The sequence below is a fragment of the Mauremys reevesii genome, linkage group 4 (genome assembly GCF_016161935.1).
Source record: "Mauremys reevesii isolate NIE-2019 linkage group 4, ASM1616193v1, whole genome shotgun sequence".
Classification (NCBI taxonomy): domain Eukaryota; kingdom Metazoa; phylum Chordata; order Testudines; family Geoemydidae; genus Mauremys; species Mauremys reevesii.
The window spans coordinates 144,692,338-144,711,743 of record NC_052626.1 but is presented as its reverse complement, the minus strand read 5'-3'; the positions used below and the strand labels follow the sequence as shown (position 1 = coordinate 144,711,743).

The 19,406-nt window shown below is 59.4% G+C and overlaps 1 protein-coding gene across 2 annotated transcripts; it reads left to right on the top strand.

Annotated features, from left to right (window-relative positions):
* The first annotated feature begins 1,089 nt into the window (after positions 1-1,089).
* TGFB1I1 (transforming growth factor beta 1 induced transcript 1) lies at positions 1,090-13,801 on the top strand. Of its 2 annotated transcripts, XM_039533981.1 has the most exons (12): positions 1,163-1,214; positions 4,213-4,263; positions 4,762-4,916; positions 5,291-5,358; positions 5,818-5,960; positions 6,391-6,487; positions 6,712-6,817; positions 8,709-8,948; positions 9,483-9,656; positions 12,054-12,135; positions 12,346-12,494; positions 13,405-13,801. In XM_039533981.1, exons 1-12 carry the CDS (start codon positions 1,202-1,204, stop codon positions 13,669-13,671), a joined length of 1,545 nt encoding a protein of 514 aa, XP_039389915.1. In that variant the 5' UTR covers positions 1,163-1,201; the 3' UTR covers positions 13,672-13,801. The 2 variants fall into 2 exon arrangements, with proteins under 2 accessions (XP_039389916.1, XP_039389915.1); XM_039533982.1 differs by lacking the exon at positions 4,213-4,263 and having other exon boundaries at positions 1,090-1,214.
* Positions 13,802-19,406: the final 5,605 nt, after the last annotated feature.

Genomic DNA, 19,406 nt, shown 5'->3' with positions numbered 1-19,406 from the left:
CCCCAGCCTCTCCTCCCTCCAACCTCTCCTCTGTCACCTGCCCCTGGAAGCCCCCCCAGCCTCTCCTGTCCCCTACTCCTGGGAGCCCCCCCTAGCCTCTTGTCCTCCCCTTCCCCTGGGAGGCCCCCCAGTTTCTTCCCCAGCCTCTTCTCTGTCCCCTGCCACTGGGACCCCCCTCCCGAGCCTCTGTTCTTTTCCCCCCAGTATCCCTGCCGGGGTCCCTCCTGGCTTCCCGCCCTGCTGCCTGCTCTGCCCTTCGCTCCCCTCCCGGCTGGGGGACCTGCTCCCCCCCCCACCCCGCCTTGGCTCCCGCCCCCTCCCCGCATCCTGTGACCATTCAGCCAATTCTCTGCGCTGGTGACAGTTTTTTCCCAACTTCCCAGCCAGAAAAGCCCGAGCCGGAGCCCGCCCTGGCTCCGCGGCCTCCCCGCTTCCCTTAGCGTCAGCAGCAGGCGGGGAATGGGGATGGCACGAGAGAGAACCCAGGAGTCCGGGCTCCCTGCCCCCCCCCCCGCCCCCAGCGGGGCGCTGCCCCCAAGGGGCTGCGGCCGAGTTGGGGGAGGGGGGAGAAGAGGAGTTCCAGCCTACTCCTCCCCGCTCCCCTCCCTTCGGGGCTGGAACCCAGGCGTCCGGGCTCCCAGCCTGCTCCTCCCCGCTCCCCTTCGGGGCTGGAACCCAGGCGTCCGGGCTCCCAGCGTGCTCCTCCCCGCTCCCCTCCCTTCGGGGCTGGAACCCAGGCGTCCGGGCTCCCAGCCCGCTCCTCCCCGCTCCCCTCCCTTCGGGGCTGGAACCCAGGCGTCCGGGCTCCCAGCCCGCTCATCCCCGCTCCCCTCCCTTCGGGGCTGGAACCCAGGCGTCCGGGCTCCCAGCCCGCTCATCCCCGCTCCCCTCCCTTCGGGGCTGGAACCCAGGCGTCCGGGCTCCCAGCCTGCTCATCCCCGCTCCCCGTCGGGGCTGGAACCCCGGAGTCCGGGCTCCCAGCCTCCCCGCCCGCTCATCCCCGCTCCTCTCCCTCCGGGGCTGGAACCCAGGAGTCCGGGCTCCCAGCCCCGCGCGCCGAGCGATGCCCCGTTGCCATACATGGTCAGCGCGCAGGGGCCGGAGCCGGGCTCCCTGGCTCTTCGGGAAGACGCGTCACGGGGCGTGGGGGGGGGCGGGAAGGGGGGGCTCTGTCTCCATCCGCCGCTGGGGCCGGGCCGCCATGGACGACCTGGGTAAGGGACCCGCTGCCAGGCTGGGACCCGCCGCGCCCAGCCCGGCCCCAGCCCCCGCCCGCGGCCGGCACCTTCCCCGCAGCCCCTCGCCCCGCTCCCTGTTCCTCCCTCCTCCGCTCCCTTCTTTCTCTCTCTCCTTCGCTCTTTTCTCTCCCTTTTTCTCTCCTTCACCCTCTTCTTCTTCTCTCTCTCCCTCTTCTCTCTCTCTCATTGGCTCCCTTCTTTTTTCTCTTTCTCTCTCTCCTCTCTTTTTCCCTCCTGTCTTTCTTGCTCTCTTTCTCTTTCCCCCTCCTCTTTCCTCTCTCGCGGGCTGCTTTTTGCTCCCATCCATCTTTCTTTCTCTCTTCCCCACCCCGCCAGCCGTTCTCCAGAGCGGGCAGGGCATGGGGGGGGGGGGGGGATGCACGTCCCCCACCCCAGCCTGTCCCGATCGGGAGGAGACGGAATTTCTCGCCATATTCCTGTGGTTTCCTGGTGCCTGCGGTGGGGCCCAACCTGCAGGGGGCGCTAATAACCAGGGACCCCCCCACACCAATAGCACCATCCCTGCTACCCTCGCTCAGAGAGTCCTACCCGTGTGCCCTGGGGTCTCTTCTCTTCCACCCTTAACATGGAAAGGGGGGATGTGCCGCAGGGGGCAGAGCTGGGGGCCGGAAGAGATGGGGGGCTGTGTCCCAGGAATGGGGACACAGGGCAGGGGTGGGGCAGGCTGTGGGAGGGCTGCGTTATTGCGGGATGGATGAGTGTGTCACGCTGTGGGGGAGGCTGTGTCCTAGGAATGGGGGGTTGGGGGCTGCACCCCAGGAAGGGCTTTGGGGAGCTGCATCCTAGGAAAGAGGCTGGGGGAGCAGTGTTGAGGGGCTGTATGAAAGGAAGGGATTTGCGGGGGCTGCATCCCAGGAAGGAGGTTGGGGGCAGGGCTGTGGGAGGGGGTCCCAGGATATAGGATCTGGGTTGGGGGTGGGTCTGAGTCCTAAGAGGGGGGCCTGGATCCCAGGGGAGGGAGCTAGACTGGGGGGTGGGGTGCTGAGTTGTGGGGTGCTAAGGTTGTCCATCCCCACCGCAGGTAAGAGCCCCAGTGAGTCCTGCAATGAAGACATGTCTGTGCTGGGGTAGGGGTGTGTGAGGGGGTCACTGAGCCCCCCCCACCTCAGGATTCACCCCCCTTGCCAGATTTTCTCAGCACCCCGTCCCAGCAGGTGTGGAGCCACCCCCCCCCAATTGCTGGCCCTAAACCAGCAAGGGGGGGCAGGCAGCCCACAGCAGGTGTGGCCAGGACTGGGGGAACCACTGGGTGAGCGGGAGCTCTGGCTGTGGGGTGGGGGAGCCATGGAGGCTGGATGGGCAACCTCCACCCTGGGCTCACTAAACCTGACTCTCACTTTCCCCCTCTGTCCCCAGGTCTAGTTTGTTATTGTAGGGTCTCCGGTGACTGACAGAGGGGCTGTATTCATCATGGTTTGTTGTTGTAGGGTCTCCTGCGAGTGCTGCAGCCACAAGCAGTGGTTTGCTAGTGTAGGGTCACTTGGGAGGGCTGCCCATGCTGGGTTATTATTGTAGGGTCTCTTCGGGACCACGGGGGCTGCTGGCGCTCCTTTGTTATTGTAGGGTTGTCCACAAGGGCTCCTTTGTTTTTATATGGTTGCTTGTGGGCCTTGGGTCTGACCATCCTGTTTGCTGCAGAGACTTTTATGTGAATGCTTTGTTATCGTAGGGTCTCTTGTGAGCACACGGTTGTATACACTGGTTGGTTATTGTAGGGTGGCTCGTGAGCAGCAGGAGCTGTTTGCTTGGGTGGGGCCTCGTGTGAGATATGGGTGGCATGTGCTGGTTTGTTATTGTAGGGTCTCACATTTACACATGTTGGTTTGTCATTGTACGGACTTGTATTTACGCATGATAGTTTGTTGTAGGGATGTGAATTTACACACAACGGTTTGTTGTTGCAGAGTGCTCATAAGCACTGGGGTTACAAGCACTGGTTTATTTTTGTAGGGTCTTTTGTAGGGCATCCTGTGCATGCTGTGCAGGTTTGTTATGGTCAGTGGGACAGTGGGCACTCTGTGTTATCGTAGGGTCTCCTATGAGCACAGCAATGGATTGTTATGGTGGGGGGGGCAGTGGGCACTCTGTGTTATCATAGGGTCTCCTGTGAGCACAGCACTGGGTTGTTATGGTAGGGGGGCAGTGGGCACTTTGTGTTATCGTAGGGTCTCCTGTGAGCACAGCAATGGGTTGTTATGGTGTGGGGGGGCAGTGGGCACTCTCTGTTATCGTAGGGTCTCCTGTGAGCACAGCAATGGGTTGTTATGATGGGGGGGCAGTGGGCACTCTGTGTTATCATAGGGTCTCCTGTGAGCATAGCAATGGGTTGTTATGGTCGGAGGGACAGTGGGCACTCTCTGTTATCGTAGGGTCTCCTGTGAGCACAGCAATGGGTTGTTATGGTTGGAGGGACAGTGGGCAATTTGTGTTATCGTAGGGTCTCCTGTGAACACAGCCATGGGTTGTTATGGTAGGGGGGCAGTGGGCACTTTGTGTTATCGTAGGGTCTCCTGTGAATACGGTGCTGGGTTGCTTGCCCAGGTTCTGGGGGGGCTGAATCAGGCTGGTGTGTGATCCATGGTCTTGTCCCCTCCCTGGCTTCACTGCTCCTAGCTGCTGGGGAATGAAAAGGCCTCTGTAGGGCTCAGTCTGTGGTGGAAAATGTTCCCACAAAGGAGTGATTGTAGGAGCGGGGGGAGCTGGCTGGGGGTGGGAGATCTCCAGGGAGAGGGGCAGGGGTAGGGGCAGGGGCACCCTCCCCACATAGGCAGTGGTTGCCCCGCTGTGGTGCTAGGAGGTGCAGGGCGTGGACAGGGGGGCTCAACAGGGGGCGCCGTACTGCTGGGAGCGGGCCGGGGAACTGTCCCTTCATGCAATGTGCTAATCCCAGTGCCCCTCTGTCCCTCCTCCCCATCTGCCCCCCCGCCTCCTTCCGTCCTGTCTCCTTTTCCAGGTGACTCTGGCTCCCCTTCTTTCCCGCTTCGCCCCCGTATAGTGGTGTTTGGTACGTACCGTATGAGCTCCCCAGCCAGCCCACGGTCCCAGCACACGTGGCTACTTCTAGGGCACTGCCCCGGGGAACTTGTATTGCTAAAGGGTGAATCTCTTCTTGGGCGAGGAGTGGGGTCTAGTGGTCAGAGCACGGGGCTGGGAGTCAGGGCGCCTGGGTTCTATCCCGGCTCTGAGAGAGCAGTGGAGTCTTTTGGTGAGGGGGCAGGGTGGGAGTCAGGACTCCTGGGTTCTATCCCAACTCCGGGGCGATAGTGGGGGATAGAGGATCGCGACTCCAGGGGCCTTCCCCCAGCTTTGGGAAGCTCCAGAGCTTGATGCTAATTCCGCAGCCCCAGAGCTGGGCGTCCTCTCTTCCTTTTCCTGTCCCTGTCTCGGCTTCCCACAGCCCCTGCTCCCTCTCTGTGCCCCCTTCCCCCCCCCCAGCAGTCCCCCCCTCCAGATCCATCCTAGCCTCTCCCCGACCCCCCGCCTCTCTCTGCTCCCCCAACAGATGCCCTGCTGGCTGATCTGGAGACCACGACCTCTCACATTTCCAAGCGCCCGGTACTGCTCACGGACTCTGGGGCAGCCCACGCCAATGGGCTGGGGCAGGATGGGACGCCTGAGGCCAGGCCCCCACCGCCACCCTACAACCCTCAGCAGCAGGTAACACTAGGGGGGCACTGCAAGGAGTGGGGTGGCGGCTCAGGAGGGGGCTTTTTCTCTTCACAGTCAGTGCTGACCCCAGAGGGACATTAGGGGGCGCTGTGCTGCATGGAGTGGGGCGAGGGCTCAGTAGGGGGCGCTCTCCTCTGCCAGTGCTGGCCTGGCCCCAATGCGCCAGTGCGGTCCTAGGGGGCGCTGAGCTGCAGGGAGCAGGGTGGATGCTCAATCCCTGGGCAGTTGTTCATCAGCCTCTGCGCCTCACCCCAGAGGTGGCTGCCTCTCCCTGGTTAGTCTGAGATGCAGCAAGCTCATGTCACTGGTGAATAGAGGCCCATTGAGTGACTCCTCGCACCCCCCAATCTCTCTCTTTGCAGGCCATGTCTGTGGACCCTCAGCCTGTCTCTGCCCCACCTAGCGGGGGCGATAAAGAGCATCTCTACAGGTGGGTCCCTAGCACTGGCTGGGTTAGGTCTACAGGGGGGTGGTCCTGGGAGGGAGTGAAGGGTGTGAGTGTGGGTAAGGAGCTGGGGGGGAGCTCACTGGGGGAAGGGAGGGATTGACTGGCAGGGGTGGGGGTGATGGGGTGGAGTCAGGGGCAGAGGAGAAGCGGGCGGGGTGGGGTTTCTGGGTGCGGGAGGAGACGTGTGGGGTGGGGAAGGAGAAGCAGGCAGGGGTGGGGCAGGGGAAGCAGCAGGCAGACCCTCCCCTTGGCTCTGGCCCAGTCCCTGCTGGCCCTGGTCCAGCCGCTCCATTAAGAGGCTCCCTATAAATAGCTTCTCCATCCCGCCCTGCCTCCCCACTGCTCCCCGGGCGGGGTGGGAGCTGACTCCTCCCTGCGAGGTGGCTGGGGGCAGGCGGGCTGCTCCCTGCACTCTGCTCACCCTCTGCTCCCCCCCCCCAGCACTGTCTGCAAGCCCCGCTCGCCCCGGCCCAAGGAGCCAGCCGCGCCACCCTTCTCCTCGTCCAGCGGGGTGCTGGGCGCCGGCCTCTGTGAGCTGGACCGGCTGCTGCAGGAGCTCAACGCCACGCAGTTCAACATCACAGGTAGGGCACTGCCCCCCCCTCCCCTGGCACTGCTGCTTCAGGGCACCGCTGCCCCTGCTGGGCTGGGATCCGGGCTCCCCCCCCCGGGGCACCGCCGCCGCCTGCTGGGCTGGGATCTGGGCTCCCCTCCATGGCACTGGCATGCTCTGCTGGACTGGGACTGGGGCCACTCCATGCCCTAGCATCTCTACCTATGATTGTGAAATACGCTCCTCTGGTGGATACACTTGGTCACTGCAGGCAACTAATGGAAACACTCTGTATGTGTTTCCATGCATCCGACGAAGTGGATATTCACCCACGAAAGCTCATGCTCCAATATTTCTGTTAGTCTATAAGGTGCCACAGGACTCTTTGCTGCTTTTACAGATCCAGACTAACACGGCTACCCCTCTGATGCTCTGTATGTGTCTGTCTGTCTTTTCCCCAGATGAAATCATGTCCCAGTTCCCAACCAACAAGAGCCCTGATGGGGAGAAGCAGAAGGAGAAGCCAGAGGATGCTGGGGAAGGGGGGTCCCCAAGCCGGTGAGTGACCCTCCCATTTCTGGCCATTGGTCCTTGGGGTTAAATATCCCACAGTGCTGAAGGATCTCAGTGCCAGGGGAAAGATCCCTGTATAATCAGTCCCTGTGCCCCACCCCAGAGGCGTATGCATTTCAGGTGGGGTGAGGGATTCCTGTATAAACAGCCCTGGGAGCCTTTGGGGGGAAGTTGGGGGCTCAATGACCATGCTGTCATTTCCCTCCTAGCTCTGCTGGCTCCACCCCCCCTCCTGTGAAGCCATCAGCCACATCTGCTACCCTGGAGCTGGACAAACTCATGGCCTCCTTGTCGGACTTCAGAGTCCAGAGCAATGTGAGTCTGGCACACTATGGGGGACGAGGCTCAGCCTGGAGGTGGGGGTCTAATGGGATTAAGGTTTTTCCTGTCCCCTGATGGGAACCAGTAAGTGTGGGAGTAAAAGAAGCAATGGGTGGGGGAGTGTGTGTGCAAGAGGAGGGACTTGTGTGGGTGCGGGTGTGAGAGAGTGAGTGAGTGAGCAAAGGCTGGTATGTCGACAAGGGAGTATGTGTGTGCAAATGTGTGCAAGAAGCGGTGAGTGTGCATGCAAATGTGTGTGCAGGAATGGGGGTAGAAAAGCATGTGTGAGAAATGGTGTGTGCAAATGGACGCACAAATGAGGGTTCAGTTGTGTGTCTGAGTGTGCCTCTAAATGATCGTGGAAGAGCAAGTGTGCCAATGAGCATGTGCACACAAGTGTGCAAGATGCAGTGCATGAGCATGGGAGAGTGTGTGTGCAAGGGGCAGTAGGTGTGAGCAAGGGGCTGTGTGTGCACATAAATGTGCACGATAATTAGTGTGAGAGTCAGTGTGCAAGGGATCCTGGGTCTGTGGGGGGGAATGAAGGTGCAAGAGAGCGGGCATGGGAATCAGTTCATGAGCCCACAGGTGTGCACGCAGAATGTGTGTGCAAGCAAGTGCAAAGGCAGGTTGGTGTGTGTGCAAATGGGGGTGCAAGAATGAGCAACCCAACAGGTGGGCAAGTGAGTGTGGAAGTGGCTGCAGTGCCATGGAGCACTAGTACAAGTATCCGGGCGTGGGTGAGAAACCACAGGTCTTGGTGCCAAGGTGGGCGATGGGGGCTGTGATTGTGAGTGTGAAAAAGGACATGGTGGCGCACAAGCGCGTGCCCTCCCATGGGGGAGCCAGGAGGGGGTGAGTCTGGGGGAGAGCTGGCAGCCAGCTGGGATCAGAAGTGGCCTGGCGAGATCACCCGTGTGGCAGGCGGCTGACTCTGCCTGTCCCCTGCCTAGAGCCACCCTGCGGGAGCCCAGACACTGGGCACATTCCTGCCCTGGCACCAGCCTTCCGGCAGCCCACACTCGGGTATGTGGCTCAGCTTGGCCGGCTGCTGTTTGCCGTGTGGTGCTGTTTGGCGGCGAGCTGCTGCTGTGGGGCCGGGCTGGGTGGCATTGTTCTGGGTGTGGTGATGCACGGGGCAGCGTAAGGCTCCGTAGCTTGCTGGGATGGCGCTGCATGGCATTGGGTATTGTATAGCATGGCCTGGTGCAGCCTGGCGCTGCCCGTTTGGCCTGGTGAACAGGTGAACACAGCACGTGCCCAGTGTGGGATTCTCTGTCGAACCGGAATGAGTGCGGCGGCACCGAACGCCGAGGTATGTAACCGATGACATGGCGGGGTGCCCCATATCCCAGCAGCAGGGTACAGCGTAGTGCAGAGACCTGTATTAGCCTGGAATGGCACCTCCTGGCGTGGAATGGCGGCTGGCATGGCCTGTGGCATGAAATGGATTGGGGTGGCCCCGGTATGGGTAACCGGGTGCAGCGGCACAGACCGGCCAGCACACGCCATGGCTGGGTGGCAGAGGCTGTGGCCAGGTTTGGGGTGGTTGGTCGGCGTAACGCCTGGCACAGTGAGTTGGGGGCAGGGAGTCAGGGCGCTGGTTGTGGCCATGGGGCACTGGGCGTTGTGGTGCTTCAGATGCTGTGTGGCAGGGACGGGCACGATTTGGTGGCCTGTGTCATTCCTCATGGGGGGGGAAGAGGGGGGCAATGAATGGGGCGCAACCGGTGCTTTGTGGAACAGTTTGGTGTCATTTGTGGTTTGGCACCGTGGGGCACGTGCTGCCTCGCTCTCCATTGGGACACAGCGTGGTTCTGTATCGCCCCTGGGCGCCGCTTGGTGCACGGCTCAGCACCTCATATCACAGCCGCTTCCCTTCCAGCTCCCGGGGGTCTCGGCTGCGCCGCCCCCAGCCCCCACCCGAGTCTCCCTGGCGCAGCAGCCGGTGTTGTCATCCGTCTGCCCCAGCCCCTCTGGCCAGCCCCCCACAGCAGCGCCCACCCCGCAGGGTGGCAACTTGGACAGCATGCTGGTGATGCTGCAGTCGGACCTGAGCCGCCAGGGGATCTCCACCAGCACCAAGGGGCTGTGCGCCTCCTGCCAGAAACCCATCGCTGGGCAGGTGAGGACAGGACTGGGGGCACCCGGTGGGGGGGATGGGGGAGGGGAAATCAGGGAGGTGGGTACAGGACTCAGGGGCTGGGGCAGGCAGAGGAGCAGGTCACTTGGGAGCAATCAGGGGCAGCATTGGGGAGTGGGCAGATGTGGATTAGGGGAGTGATAGATTGGTGAGGGGGTGGGGTCAGTTTTGGGAGGGGGAGGGGCAGATTAAGAGAATGGGTGGGAGATGCGGAGGCTGTGGTAGGGCACAGAGTGGAGAGGGGGTGGGACAGTGCAGCACTGGGGAGGGGACGGGGGGGAAAAGGAGGAGTACCAGGTGGGGTGTGAGGGGGAGGGGAGGCAGGTCAGGGGAGGGGCTCTCTGGAGGAAGGGGCCTGTGCAGGGGGGAGTGCAGGACAGGACAGGGGAAAGGGAGGGGGCAGTGTGGGAAGGTGGAGAAGGAAGGAGCTGGGTCTTTTCTTCTCTCGGTAATGGGTGTGCATCCATCCATCTACCTGTCCGTCTGTCTCTCCCCCCCCGCCCCGCCCTTGCCCAGGTGGTGACGGCACTGGGCAACACCTGGCACCCCGAGCACTTCGTCTGCACCCACTGCCAGAAGGAGATGGGGGGCAGCAACTTCTTCGAGAAGGATGGCGCCCCCTACTGTGAGAGGGACTACTTCCAGCTTTTCTCGCCCCGCTGCGGCCTCTGCAACGAGCCCATCCTGGATGTGAGTTGGCCATGCAGCGCCCGTCTGGTGCCATTCCCTCAGAGCACAGTGCAGTGCAGGAATGCAGTGCTATATAGTGCTGTGTGAGAGAGCGCAGTGCCATGCAGTGTTATGAAGTGTGAGAACACAGTACCACACAATGCGGTGCACTGTTAGAGTGCTGTGCAGTAGTGTGAGAGTACAGTGCAGTGTTAGAGCATGCAGTGACATTCAGTGTGAGAGCACAGTTCAACACAATTCAGTGAAGTGTTAGTGTAGTGCCACCCAAGGCAGCACATGGCAAAAGTGTACCTCAGTGTGCAGTGCATGCAGTGATACACAGTGTGACAGAGCACTGTGCCACCTGGTGCAGTGCAGCACTGTAGAATGAAGTGATATGTACTGTGGTATAGTGCTATGGAGTGCAGTGTGAGCAATGCAGTGACTGAGTGCAGGGAAACACAATGCAATGCAGTACTGTATGTAGTGACTGCATGCAGTGAGACCCAACAGCGTGTGCGGTGAGGCTATAGAATGCAGTGCACTGACTGCACTGTTATGACTTGCAATGTAGAGCTGCAGATTGCAGTGCGATAGAATACAATGCACTGACATAAAATAGGCCAGTACAGGTAGCCGGTGCAGTGCTAGAGAAGGCAGGGTAATACCTCAGAAAGCAGTGTGAAGCTATGGGATGCAGTGTGCTATGATGCAGGGTGACACAACAGTACATGGAACATTGCAGGGCAATGCAGTGTAACACAAGGCAGTGCAGTGCCACCAACGGAACAAAAGCTGTGGACTGCAGAGCAGGGCTGCCCAGCACAGTGTATCGCCATGCAGTGCCAGAGTGTAGTGTGGTGCAGTGGACTCTAGGGTGGTAGCGCCCCCTGCAGGCAAGTGGGGTCTTCTCACCCTGTGTGATGAGACACCCCTGCAGGGAACAACCTGAAACTGTGAGACTGCTGTGAGCCAACCCTGCCAGGCGCTGTGATCACTCAGCCCCACACCCTGCTTAATTGCATGAAGGCCTCTCAGCCGGTCATGGTTTTTAAAGAGAGAGGCATCAGCCAATCACCCCAGTCCCCAGCCTTGAACCCAGAAATATAGTGTCTTACACTGCTCAAGACTCCCTTGGACAATTCACAGATTCATAGATTCTAGGACTGGAAGGGACCTCGAGAGGCCATCCGGTCCACTCCCCTGCCCTCATGGCAGGACCAAATACTGTCTAGCTCATTCATTAGTTTGCCACTCCAGCAAAGGGTAGTAGACATGCGACAGCCCTTGTTAACCCGAGCTGAGATTCCCCCCGCACTGCAACCGAAACCACACTGTGTAAAACAGATTTATTAACTACGGAAAGATCCATTTTAAGTGATTATAAGTAGCAGGCGTAGAGCTCAAAGTTGGTTACATGAGAAATAAAAATAAATTCACGCTCTAAAGTCTACAGCCTAAGCAAGATTTGAAGCAAGCAGTTTCTCACCCTGATAGATGGTACAAGCAGCTCACAGTTCTCAGTGCACTGGCTGGATTCCCTTCCCGGCCTGGGACCAATCTCCCTAGTTCAGAGTCTTTGTCTTCCAGATACTCTTTCAGGTGTTGAGATGTGGGGAGGAGAGAGGCCGAGTCATGATGTCACTCTCCCTCTTTTGTACTTTCCTCCAGCTGCCAGAATGATCCTTGCTGTGATGTGGGTTAGGCGGCTTTTGATTGGGTAGGTGCCCTCTCTGAGGAGTCTCTGGGATGGCCACTGGAAGAGTCGATTCCCCTTAATGGGCCATCAACACATGTCTGGCTGGTCCTGATGTAAAGCTGTCTCACTAGGCGCTCCTTTGGATCCAGACTGTTCTCAGTGGCACCAGATGACAGAACAAGGAGCAATGGTCTCAAGTTGCAGTGGGGGAGGTTTAAGTTGGATATTAGGAAACATTATTTCACTAGGAGGGGGGTGAAGCACTGGAATGGGTTACCTAGGGAGGTGGTGGAATCTCCTTCCTTAGAGGTTTTTAAGGTCAGGCTTGACAAAGCCCTGGCTGGGATGATTTAGTTGGGAATTGGTCCTACTTTGAGCAGGGGGTTGGACTAGATACCTCCTGAGGTCCCTTCCAATGCTGATATTCTATGACTCTATAATTCTTTGTTGCCACTGAAAGGCCTGTTGCGGGCGATTCCCAACCTCACCACATATTCCAGTAACACACACACACGTAGCAAAGCTTCATAACTTTAGACACAAGGATCACACGTCCAGTCCAACGGAATAGCAATGTTCAATGGCTCAAACCTTTTAAAATGATTCCTCACAAGGCATGCTTTGTACAAGACACCTCATCATCATATCGCAGTGGTGAATGGGGGGGGGGATGCTATTTTGAGGTACAGAGTGTCACACCCTGACTCTGTCCCTTCCAGAAAATGGTGACAGCTCTGGACAAGAACTGGCACCCGGAGCATTTCTGCTGTGTGAAGTGCGGGAGGCCCTTCGGGGAGGAAGGTGAGTGAGCACCCTCGCCCCACTGCACCCCACATCTGAGGGGACCGAGGCTGCGTCCCAGTAACCCCTTTGTGAGACAGAGTCCAACACCCCCAACTTGCAGTGCCCCCCACTGCATCCTCTCTGTGGGAGCACCCAGACCCCTCGTTTGCAGTGACTCTGCTGCAGTGCGGCCTGTCACTGGACCCTGCTCTCTGTCTCCCCTGACAGGCTTCCATGAGAAGGACGGCCAGCAGTACTGCCGCCAGGACTTCTACGAGCTCTTCTCCACCCGCTGCCAGGGCTGTGGCCAGGCCATCCTGGAGAACTACATCTCGGCCCTCAGCGCCCTCTGGCACCCCGAGTGCTTCGTCTGCAGGGTGAGCACCCCCCCACACACCCAGGCACAGCTGGAGGGGAGGGGGCAGTGCAAGGTTGGGGGAGGCGGGACTGTGGAGGGAATGGGGGAGGGGCACTCTGGGGGATGGGGGAGTGCCAGGAGTATGGGGAATGTGCAGTGCCAGGAGGGAGGGAATGGGGGAGCACAGAGGAAGTGGGGGAGGGACAGTGGGGGTATGGGGGCAGTGCAGAGGAAGGTGCAATGTGGGGAGGTGGGGAGGAGGAGGGGCCAGTGCGGGAGCAAGAGGGGAGGGACAATGAGGGGAGGAGGGAGGAGGAAATGCGGGGTGGTGGGTGGAGGGGAGGGCAATGTGGGAGGAAGTGAGGGAAGGGGGCAGTGCGGGAGCAAGAGGGGAGGGGCAATGCAGGGGTGAGGGGAGGGCCATGTGGGGTGAGGGTGGAGGGGGGGCAGTGTGGGAGGAGGGACGAAGGAGGGGTGATGCAGGAGGGTGGGTGGATGGGGAGGGAGCGAGGGGAGGGGCAGTGCAGGAGCAAGAGGGGAAGGGGCAATGCAGGGGATGAGGAGGGGGCCATGCAGGAGGGTGGGTGGGGAGGGAGCAGCGTGGGAGGAGAGATGAGGAGGGGGCAATGCAGGAGGGTGGGTGGATGGAGGAGGGGGCAGCATGGGAGGAGGGACGAGGGGAGGGGGCGATGCGGGAGGGAGGGTGGATGGAGGAGGGGGCAGCGTGGGAGGAGGGACGAGGGGAGGGGCGCGCAGGGAGGTGGATGGATGGATGGGGAGGGGATGATGCGGGGGGTGGATGGGGAAGGGGCAGCTTGGGAGCAGGGACGAGGGGAGGGGGCGACGCAGGGAGAGGCAAGGGAGGGAAGCAGGGGCAGCGTGCGGGAGGTGCAGCCCGCGCACTCACCCCTCCTGCCCCCTCCCCCCAGGAGTGCTACGCGCCGTTCCTGCAGGGCAGTTTCTTCGAGCACGGCGGGCGGCCCTTCTGCGAGACGCACTACCACAAGCAGCGGGGCTCGCTGTGCTGGGGCTGCGAGAAGCCCATCGCCGGGCGCTGCATCACCGCCATGGCCCGCAAGTTCCACCCCGAGCACTTCGTCTGCGCCTTCTGCCTCAAGCAGCTCAACAAGGGCACCTTCAAGGAGCAGAACGACAAGCCCTACTGCCACCCCTGCTTCCTCAAGCTCTTTGGCTAAGCCACGCCCTTGTCTGGGCAGGCCCCGCCCCCAGGCCAAGCCACACCCCATCAGGCCCCGCCCAGAAGCCATGTCACGGCCCACTCCCACAGCCACGCTTCAGCAGGCCATGCCCTGGGCACATCCCACTCATCGTCTCTGAGTGGGAGACGGAAAGGCCATGGCCCCCCGCACAGCCATGTCAATCATTGCCAAAGGCTGGGTAAGCCACGCCTCCCAAGCCAACCTGGGAAGCCCCGCCTCTTTCAGAGCCACACCCACAACCGGCAGGGGGCAGCACATCTGTCATTCCTCCCACGCTGCTGATAGGCTTTGCCCCATCAAGCCGCCTGGAGGCCCGCCCCGTGCTAAGCAGAATTCGAACCCCAGGCCCACGAGGATGGGCACTGGCCATGGATCACCTCATCCCACAAGAAGGCGTGGCTGTGGGGGGCAGAGGGGAAGGGCTGCTGGGCTAAGGCCTGCCTTCAATGGGGTGTGGCTGTCTGAGCTAAGCCCCGGCCCCTGGGCACAGCAAAGGGAGGGCCTGGCTTATTTTTTCCAAAACTCACCTTGAAATGTCATAAGATCACAAAGTGTCTTCAGCTCTGGGGTGGGGGTGGGAAATGGGGGGCTGTAAAATGGGGCAGGTGGGAGATAATTGGGGGGAAGGGGAGAAAGGGGGTTATTACAAGCACAAATAAGGGAGGTATTTTATACTCATGCTGATGTGTTGCTGTTTAAACACAGTGGGGGTCACTCCAGACCAGCACCAACAATCCTCACCTCCAACACTATGTGGCTGTTAAACAGCCCTTGCACCCTGCCCCAGAGGTGGCTGCTTCTCAGTGCAGGGTGAGGGATTCCTGTATAAACAGCCCCCTGTGCGCCACCACAGAGACAATGGGGTGGGGAGCAGGCTGGGAGGCCTTTCCCCCACAGGCGGTGCTGGTGTGTGGAGGGGTGATTGCCTGCTTATGGGGACCCTACTGTGTTCCACAATGTGTCTTGTCTTTTCTTTTGCTTTTTATACACTCAGTTATGCTGAAGCGTTAAGTATTTATTGTAATTTGGGGCTCTTTTAAGGAGCGTTCATGACAGCACTCTGGGCTCTGTTCCAGCTTGGAGACAGGATCGGGAAGAGGGATGAGCCAGAGAGCCTGGGGGGTGAGAATAATGGGTCCTGTGGGGGGAGAGGGATTGTAGGCAGAGCTTTCTGGTCTGAAAGAGGACAGCGATAATGCTGACGAGACAGAAGAGCTCAGGGCATGAGACCAGAGCTTTGCCCCTCTAAGGGGCGCCAGCTCGGATCCATCCCAAGCACTGGCTGGCTCAACCTGTGGGCAGTGGGCCAGGGGCCTTTCCCTTCTGGGGGTGCTGGTCCCAGGTTACTTGCTGGGGGAGCAGGCAGGGCCCGGGTGGGCTTTCTTGCTGAGCTAGGATTGTATCCGGGTCACATTTTTTTTTCTTTTACTGTATAAGCCCAAAATGCTTCTTCACTCTCACTGCTGTCAGGTGCCCAGCGGGCACTGGCACGCACGGGCCATTTCTACCCGGCGTGCGCTCACTGCTGTATCCATGGGTATTACAGAATAAAAGCCACGTTTGAATAAAACTCTGTGTGTGTGTGTGTGTGTGTGTGTGTGAGAGAGAGAGAGAGAGAGAGAGAGAGAGAGAAAGCACACTGTGCTCTGTGTGTGTGTATGTGTGCGAGAGAGAGAGAAGTGCTCTGTGTGTGTGTGTGTGAGAGAGAGAGAGCACAGTGTTGTGTGTGTGAGAGAGAGAGCGAGAGAGAGTGCACAGTGCTCTGTGTGTGTGTGTGTGAGAGAGAGAGAGAAAGCACACTGTGCTCTGTGTGTGTGTGTGTGTGTTGTGTGTGTGAGAGAGAGAGCGAGAGAGAGTGCACAGTGCTCTGTGTGTGTGTGTGTGAGAGAGAGAGAGAGAGAAAGCACACTGTGCTGTGTGTGTGTGTGTGTGTGTGTGTGCGAGAGAGAGAACAGTGCTGTGTGTGTGTGAGAGAGAGAGAGCACAGTGTTGTGTGTGTGAGAGAGAGAGCGAGAGAGAGTGCACAGTGCTCTTTGTGTGTGTGTGTGTGTGTGTAAGAGAGAGCACAGTGCTGCCCCCTGCTGGAGGGAATCAGGGCCCTCTGTGTGTGTATCCTGTGCATAGGATCATTGGGTGGTTGTATCCGTGTTCCGGGGCGGGGAGTGTCAGAGATTCTTTCTCCCAGTCACGTTCCCCTTAACACTTGTTTCAGCTCCTTAGTCTTCCATGGAGCCTCACGGGAAAATGTTCCACACCAGGGCAATAAGTGGGGATAGCTTCAGAGTCCGAGGCCAGAAGAGACCGTTGTGATCATCTCATCTGACCGCCTGCACAGAGCAGGCCAGAACTGCCCCCAAATAATTCCTGGAGCAGAGCTTTCAGCATGGGGCTGCAGGGATAGACAGAGGGGTCTGTATGGGGAAATGCAGAGATAAGGGTCTATGGGGCTGCACAGATAAGGGTCTGTATGGGGATAGACAGAGGGGTCTGGATGGCCCTGCATGGATAGAGGGAGAAGGATGATGGAGCCACAGTCTAGGGCTTGGGGTGAGGAACAGTCTGGTCGCCCACACGGCCCGTCATTGGCTTGTAACTGGGGAAGGGAAACCAGCAGCCATTCGCAAGGGGACTAGAGGAGATAGAATCTCGCCAGGCCTAGGTCCGGATCAGAGGCAGCGCCCCCTGGAGGGGACAGACTCCATACTCCATTCCCCACCTCCCAAGGCAGCCAGTCCCCCAATCTGGGGCCAGATTGGAGCCAGCCCCGCCTAGAGAGGAAAGGCCCCATATCTCATTCCCCATCCCTTTGACCCAGCCAGTTCCCCACTGTGGCATCCTCTCTGCGCCACTGAACCCCCACAGCCCAGGGCCCTCCCTGACCACCCCAAATCCCCACAGCCCAGGGCCCTGCCTGACCCCCCTGAACCCCCACAGCCCAGGGCCCTCCCTAACCTTGGCCTCTTGACCTATGCGTCCATATAGACCCTTATATCCATTCCCATCTAGCCCCCTCTAGCTAGCCCCTACTATACTGTGTGTATAGATATTAGAGGCTTATGCTTGTCTATGAGACAATAAACGTGCCCGCCCTGCAACACGTTCAATTTTTTTTTAACCCTCGCAGTGCCATCACCTTCAGTGTGTGTTGCGGGGCGCTGACCGGGAGGGAGTGGGAGCATTAGCAGCACTGCCCTGGGGCAGGGATGCAGCAGGTTTGGCCAAAGGTGAAAACAGTTGATATTTCAGAGCGATGTCAGCAGGGCCTGAATGGGCTCTCCCCTGGCGGAGTGAGGAGCTGGGAGCAAAGACTTCAGGAGCAGCCCGTGTTTGCGCTGCCTGGGTGCGCAGCCTGATGGAGCTGCTTTGCCAAAATGATCAATGTTGGCTGGTGCTGGGTTACAGCACGTCAGTGTTTGTGTGCAGGGGTGGGGGGGAAATGTGGTTAGCTGTATTGTCCGAGGAAAGAGCAGCAGAACTGTACTTAGCCTGCCCTGATGGACCGGGGGCGGGGGGAGGGGGGGTGGCTCCCTAAACTCACTCGCTAAGCAGGGGGAAGGATGCCAAATCCCAGTAAAAATGGGAGTGGGGGCAGGTGGTCTCACCTGGCCGTGTGGATGCTGCGTAAAGAGTCCTCGCCACCATGTGCTCTGCTCCTTTCTGGGGTTTAATGGCAGAGCTGATTGGACTCCACTGAGAGTCCTTGTTTGGGGCCGGGGATTCCTCGAGCTGTTCTCATGGCTGAGCAACTTGAGGGGCTTGAGCCTTAGGCCCTGTGTGGGGACAGTGAAAGACAACACCGAGGCTGCCCTGGCCACGAGGTGCGCAGAGGTTCTGGTTGTCTGTCAAGAAAGGAGCAGGCTTCCTCTCCCTGGGGGAGCTCCTTCCCCGCTGCACAGATCTTTGACTTCCACGTTTTCCTCAAAGCATTCAGTCTGCTGGGACAGTTTGACAATCAGTGTGTTGCCTTGCCACGGTATTGAGTTTGGCCCTGCACTCGCCCCATGGGAGAGGTTAATTCCTAAAACTCCAGTGCTGGCAAACTCAGGAAGGTGGCAGATCCAGACACACACCCACCATGGTAACTGGGCCCCAGGCTCTGTGACTGGCGTGTTGAGCCAGGTAACACAGGGAGTGTATGGTGGGGAAAGGGAGAGAACCCAGGAGTCGTGACTCCCAGTCCCCCTGCTGTAACCACTAGGTCCCTGCTTCCCTCTCAGAGCTGGGGAGAAAACCCAGGAATCCTGACTCCCCTTCCCCTCAATTCTGCCATACGAATTATGCAGCTTTCCTAGGGTTTTTTTTTGGGGGGGGGGCTACCTCTCCCATAAGGCCCCCCTGGAGAAAACCCTCTTTCCCACATGCCCTTGCGGGGGGAGGTGCAGAACCAGAGAGTTCAGGTGGAAGCGGGGGTGGGTCCTGCTGCCTGTGCCTCTCCCAAGATAGAGCTGGGTGCTGCAGCCCCTGCACCCCACATGGGCTGCTCCATGCGGCTCCACTGTCTCCCCCCATGCAGCCGTCTACTTGCTGCTTCCTCTCCGCAGCCAGGCAGGCTGGTAGGTGCTGCAATGGGGGCTCCTCCGTAGGATCCCCCAGGGGGGTTGCTAGAAATAACCTCACTCCCCTGCAGGGCTGGGAACAGAACCCAGGAGTCCTGGCTCTCAGCCCCTCTGCTCTAACCCACTAGACCTCACCCCTCTCCCAGGAGTCCCTATAGCCCCCACCCAGGTAGGTGGAGGGGACCCCAGAGGGAAGGGTGCTGGTGGTTATTTCCCAGGCTTCCAAGGAGACCTGGGGGGATGCACCCCTAAAGGGTCTGTGGAGGTGGGGAGCCCGGGCTGGGTGTTGGTGCCCTTGGATGGGCTGGGGGATCCCCATGTGGCCAAAGCCCTGGAATGAATTATTCTTTGTGGGGGTGGTTTGAGAAGGGGGCTGGCTGTGACACAGGGGAGTCAATAACCGATCTGTCAGGGGGCAGCAGGGATCGCTCCCTGGCTGAGATCCATGGCGGGAGCAGGCTGGAGGGTTTAGCTGGACGATCCCCCAGGGAGGACCTTTCCCAGCTGGGGTGGCTGTGGGGGAGGGGGAAGCTGGACTTCAGCTCTCATTGAGGGCGGGGAGCATGGACGTCTGCAGGCAGATCAGGCTGGGATAGGCTCTGGCCAGCAGCTCAGGGGGTTGGGGAAGGGAGGCGCTGCTGGGGGTACGTCTACGTTGCATTTTCACATCGACAGCCCCACCAGTCTCCCTAGGCTTCAGGGCCTGAGCTCCAGCCTGAGCCGCAATGTCTACACAGCAGCTTTTAGCGCCGGAACACAAGCCTGCGTCTGTAGGCGCCAGGTCTTGGACTCTCTGCTTTGGGTTTTAAAGCACAGGGTAGACGTACCCTGAGTGACCTTGATCCGGGTCATAGAACATCAGCGTTGGAAGGGAGGTCATCTAGTCCAACCCCCTGCTCAAAGCAGGACCAATCCCCAGACAGATTTTTGCCCCAAATTCCTAAATGCCCCACTCACAACCCTGGGTTTAGCAGGCCAGTGCTCAAACCACTGAGCTATCGCTCCTCCACTCCACCCCCAGTGGGAGTTGTGGGTTATGAGTAGGCTTGGCAGAATTTGCGTTTTGTTTTTTATGATATTGACGGATAACATCAGTGCTTATTTTTAAGCCTATTTTTTTTTATTTGCATTGATTTAAATGTTCACAGTTGCAGA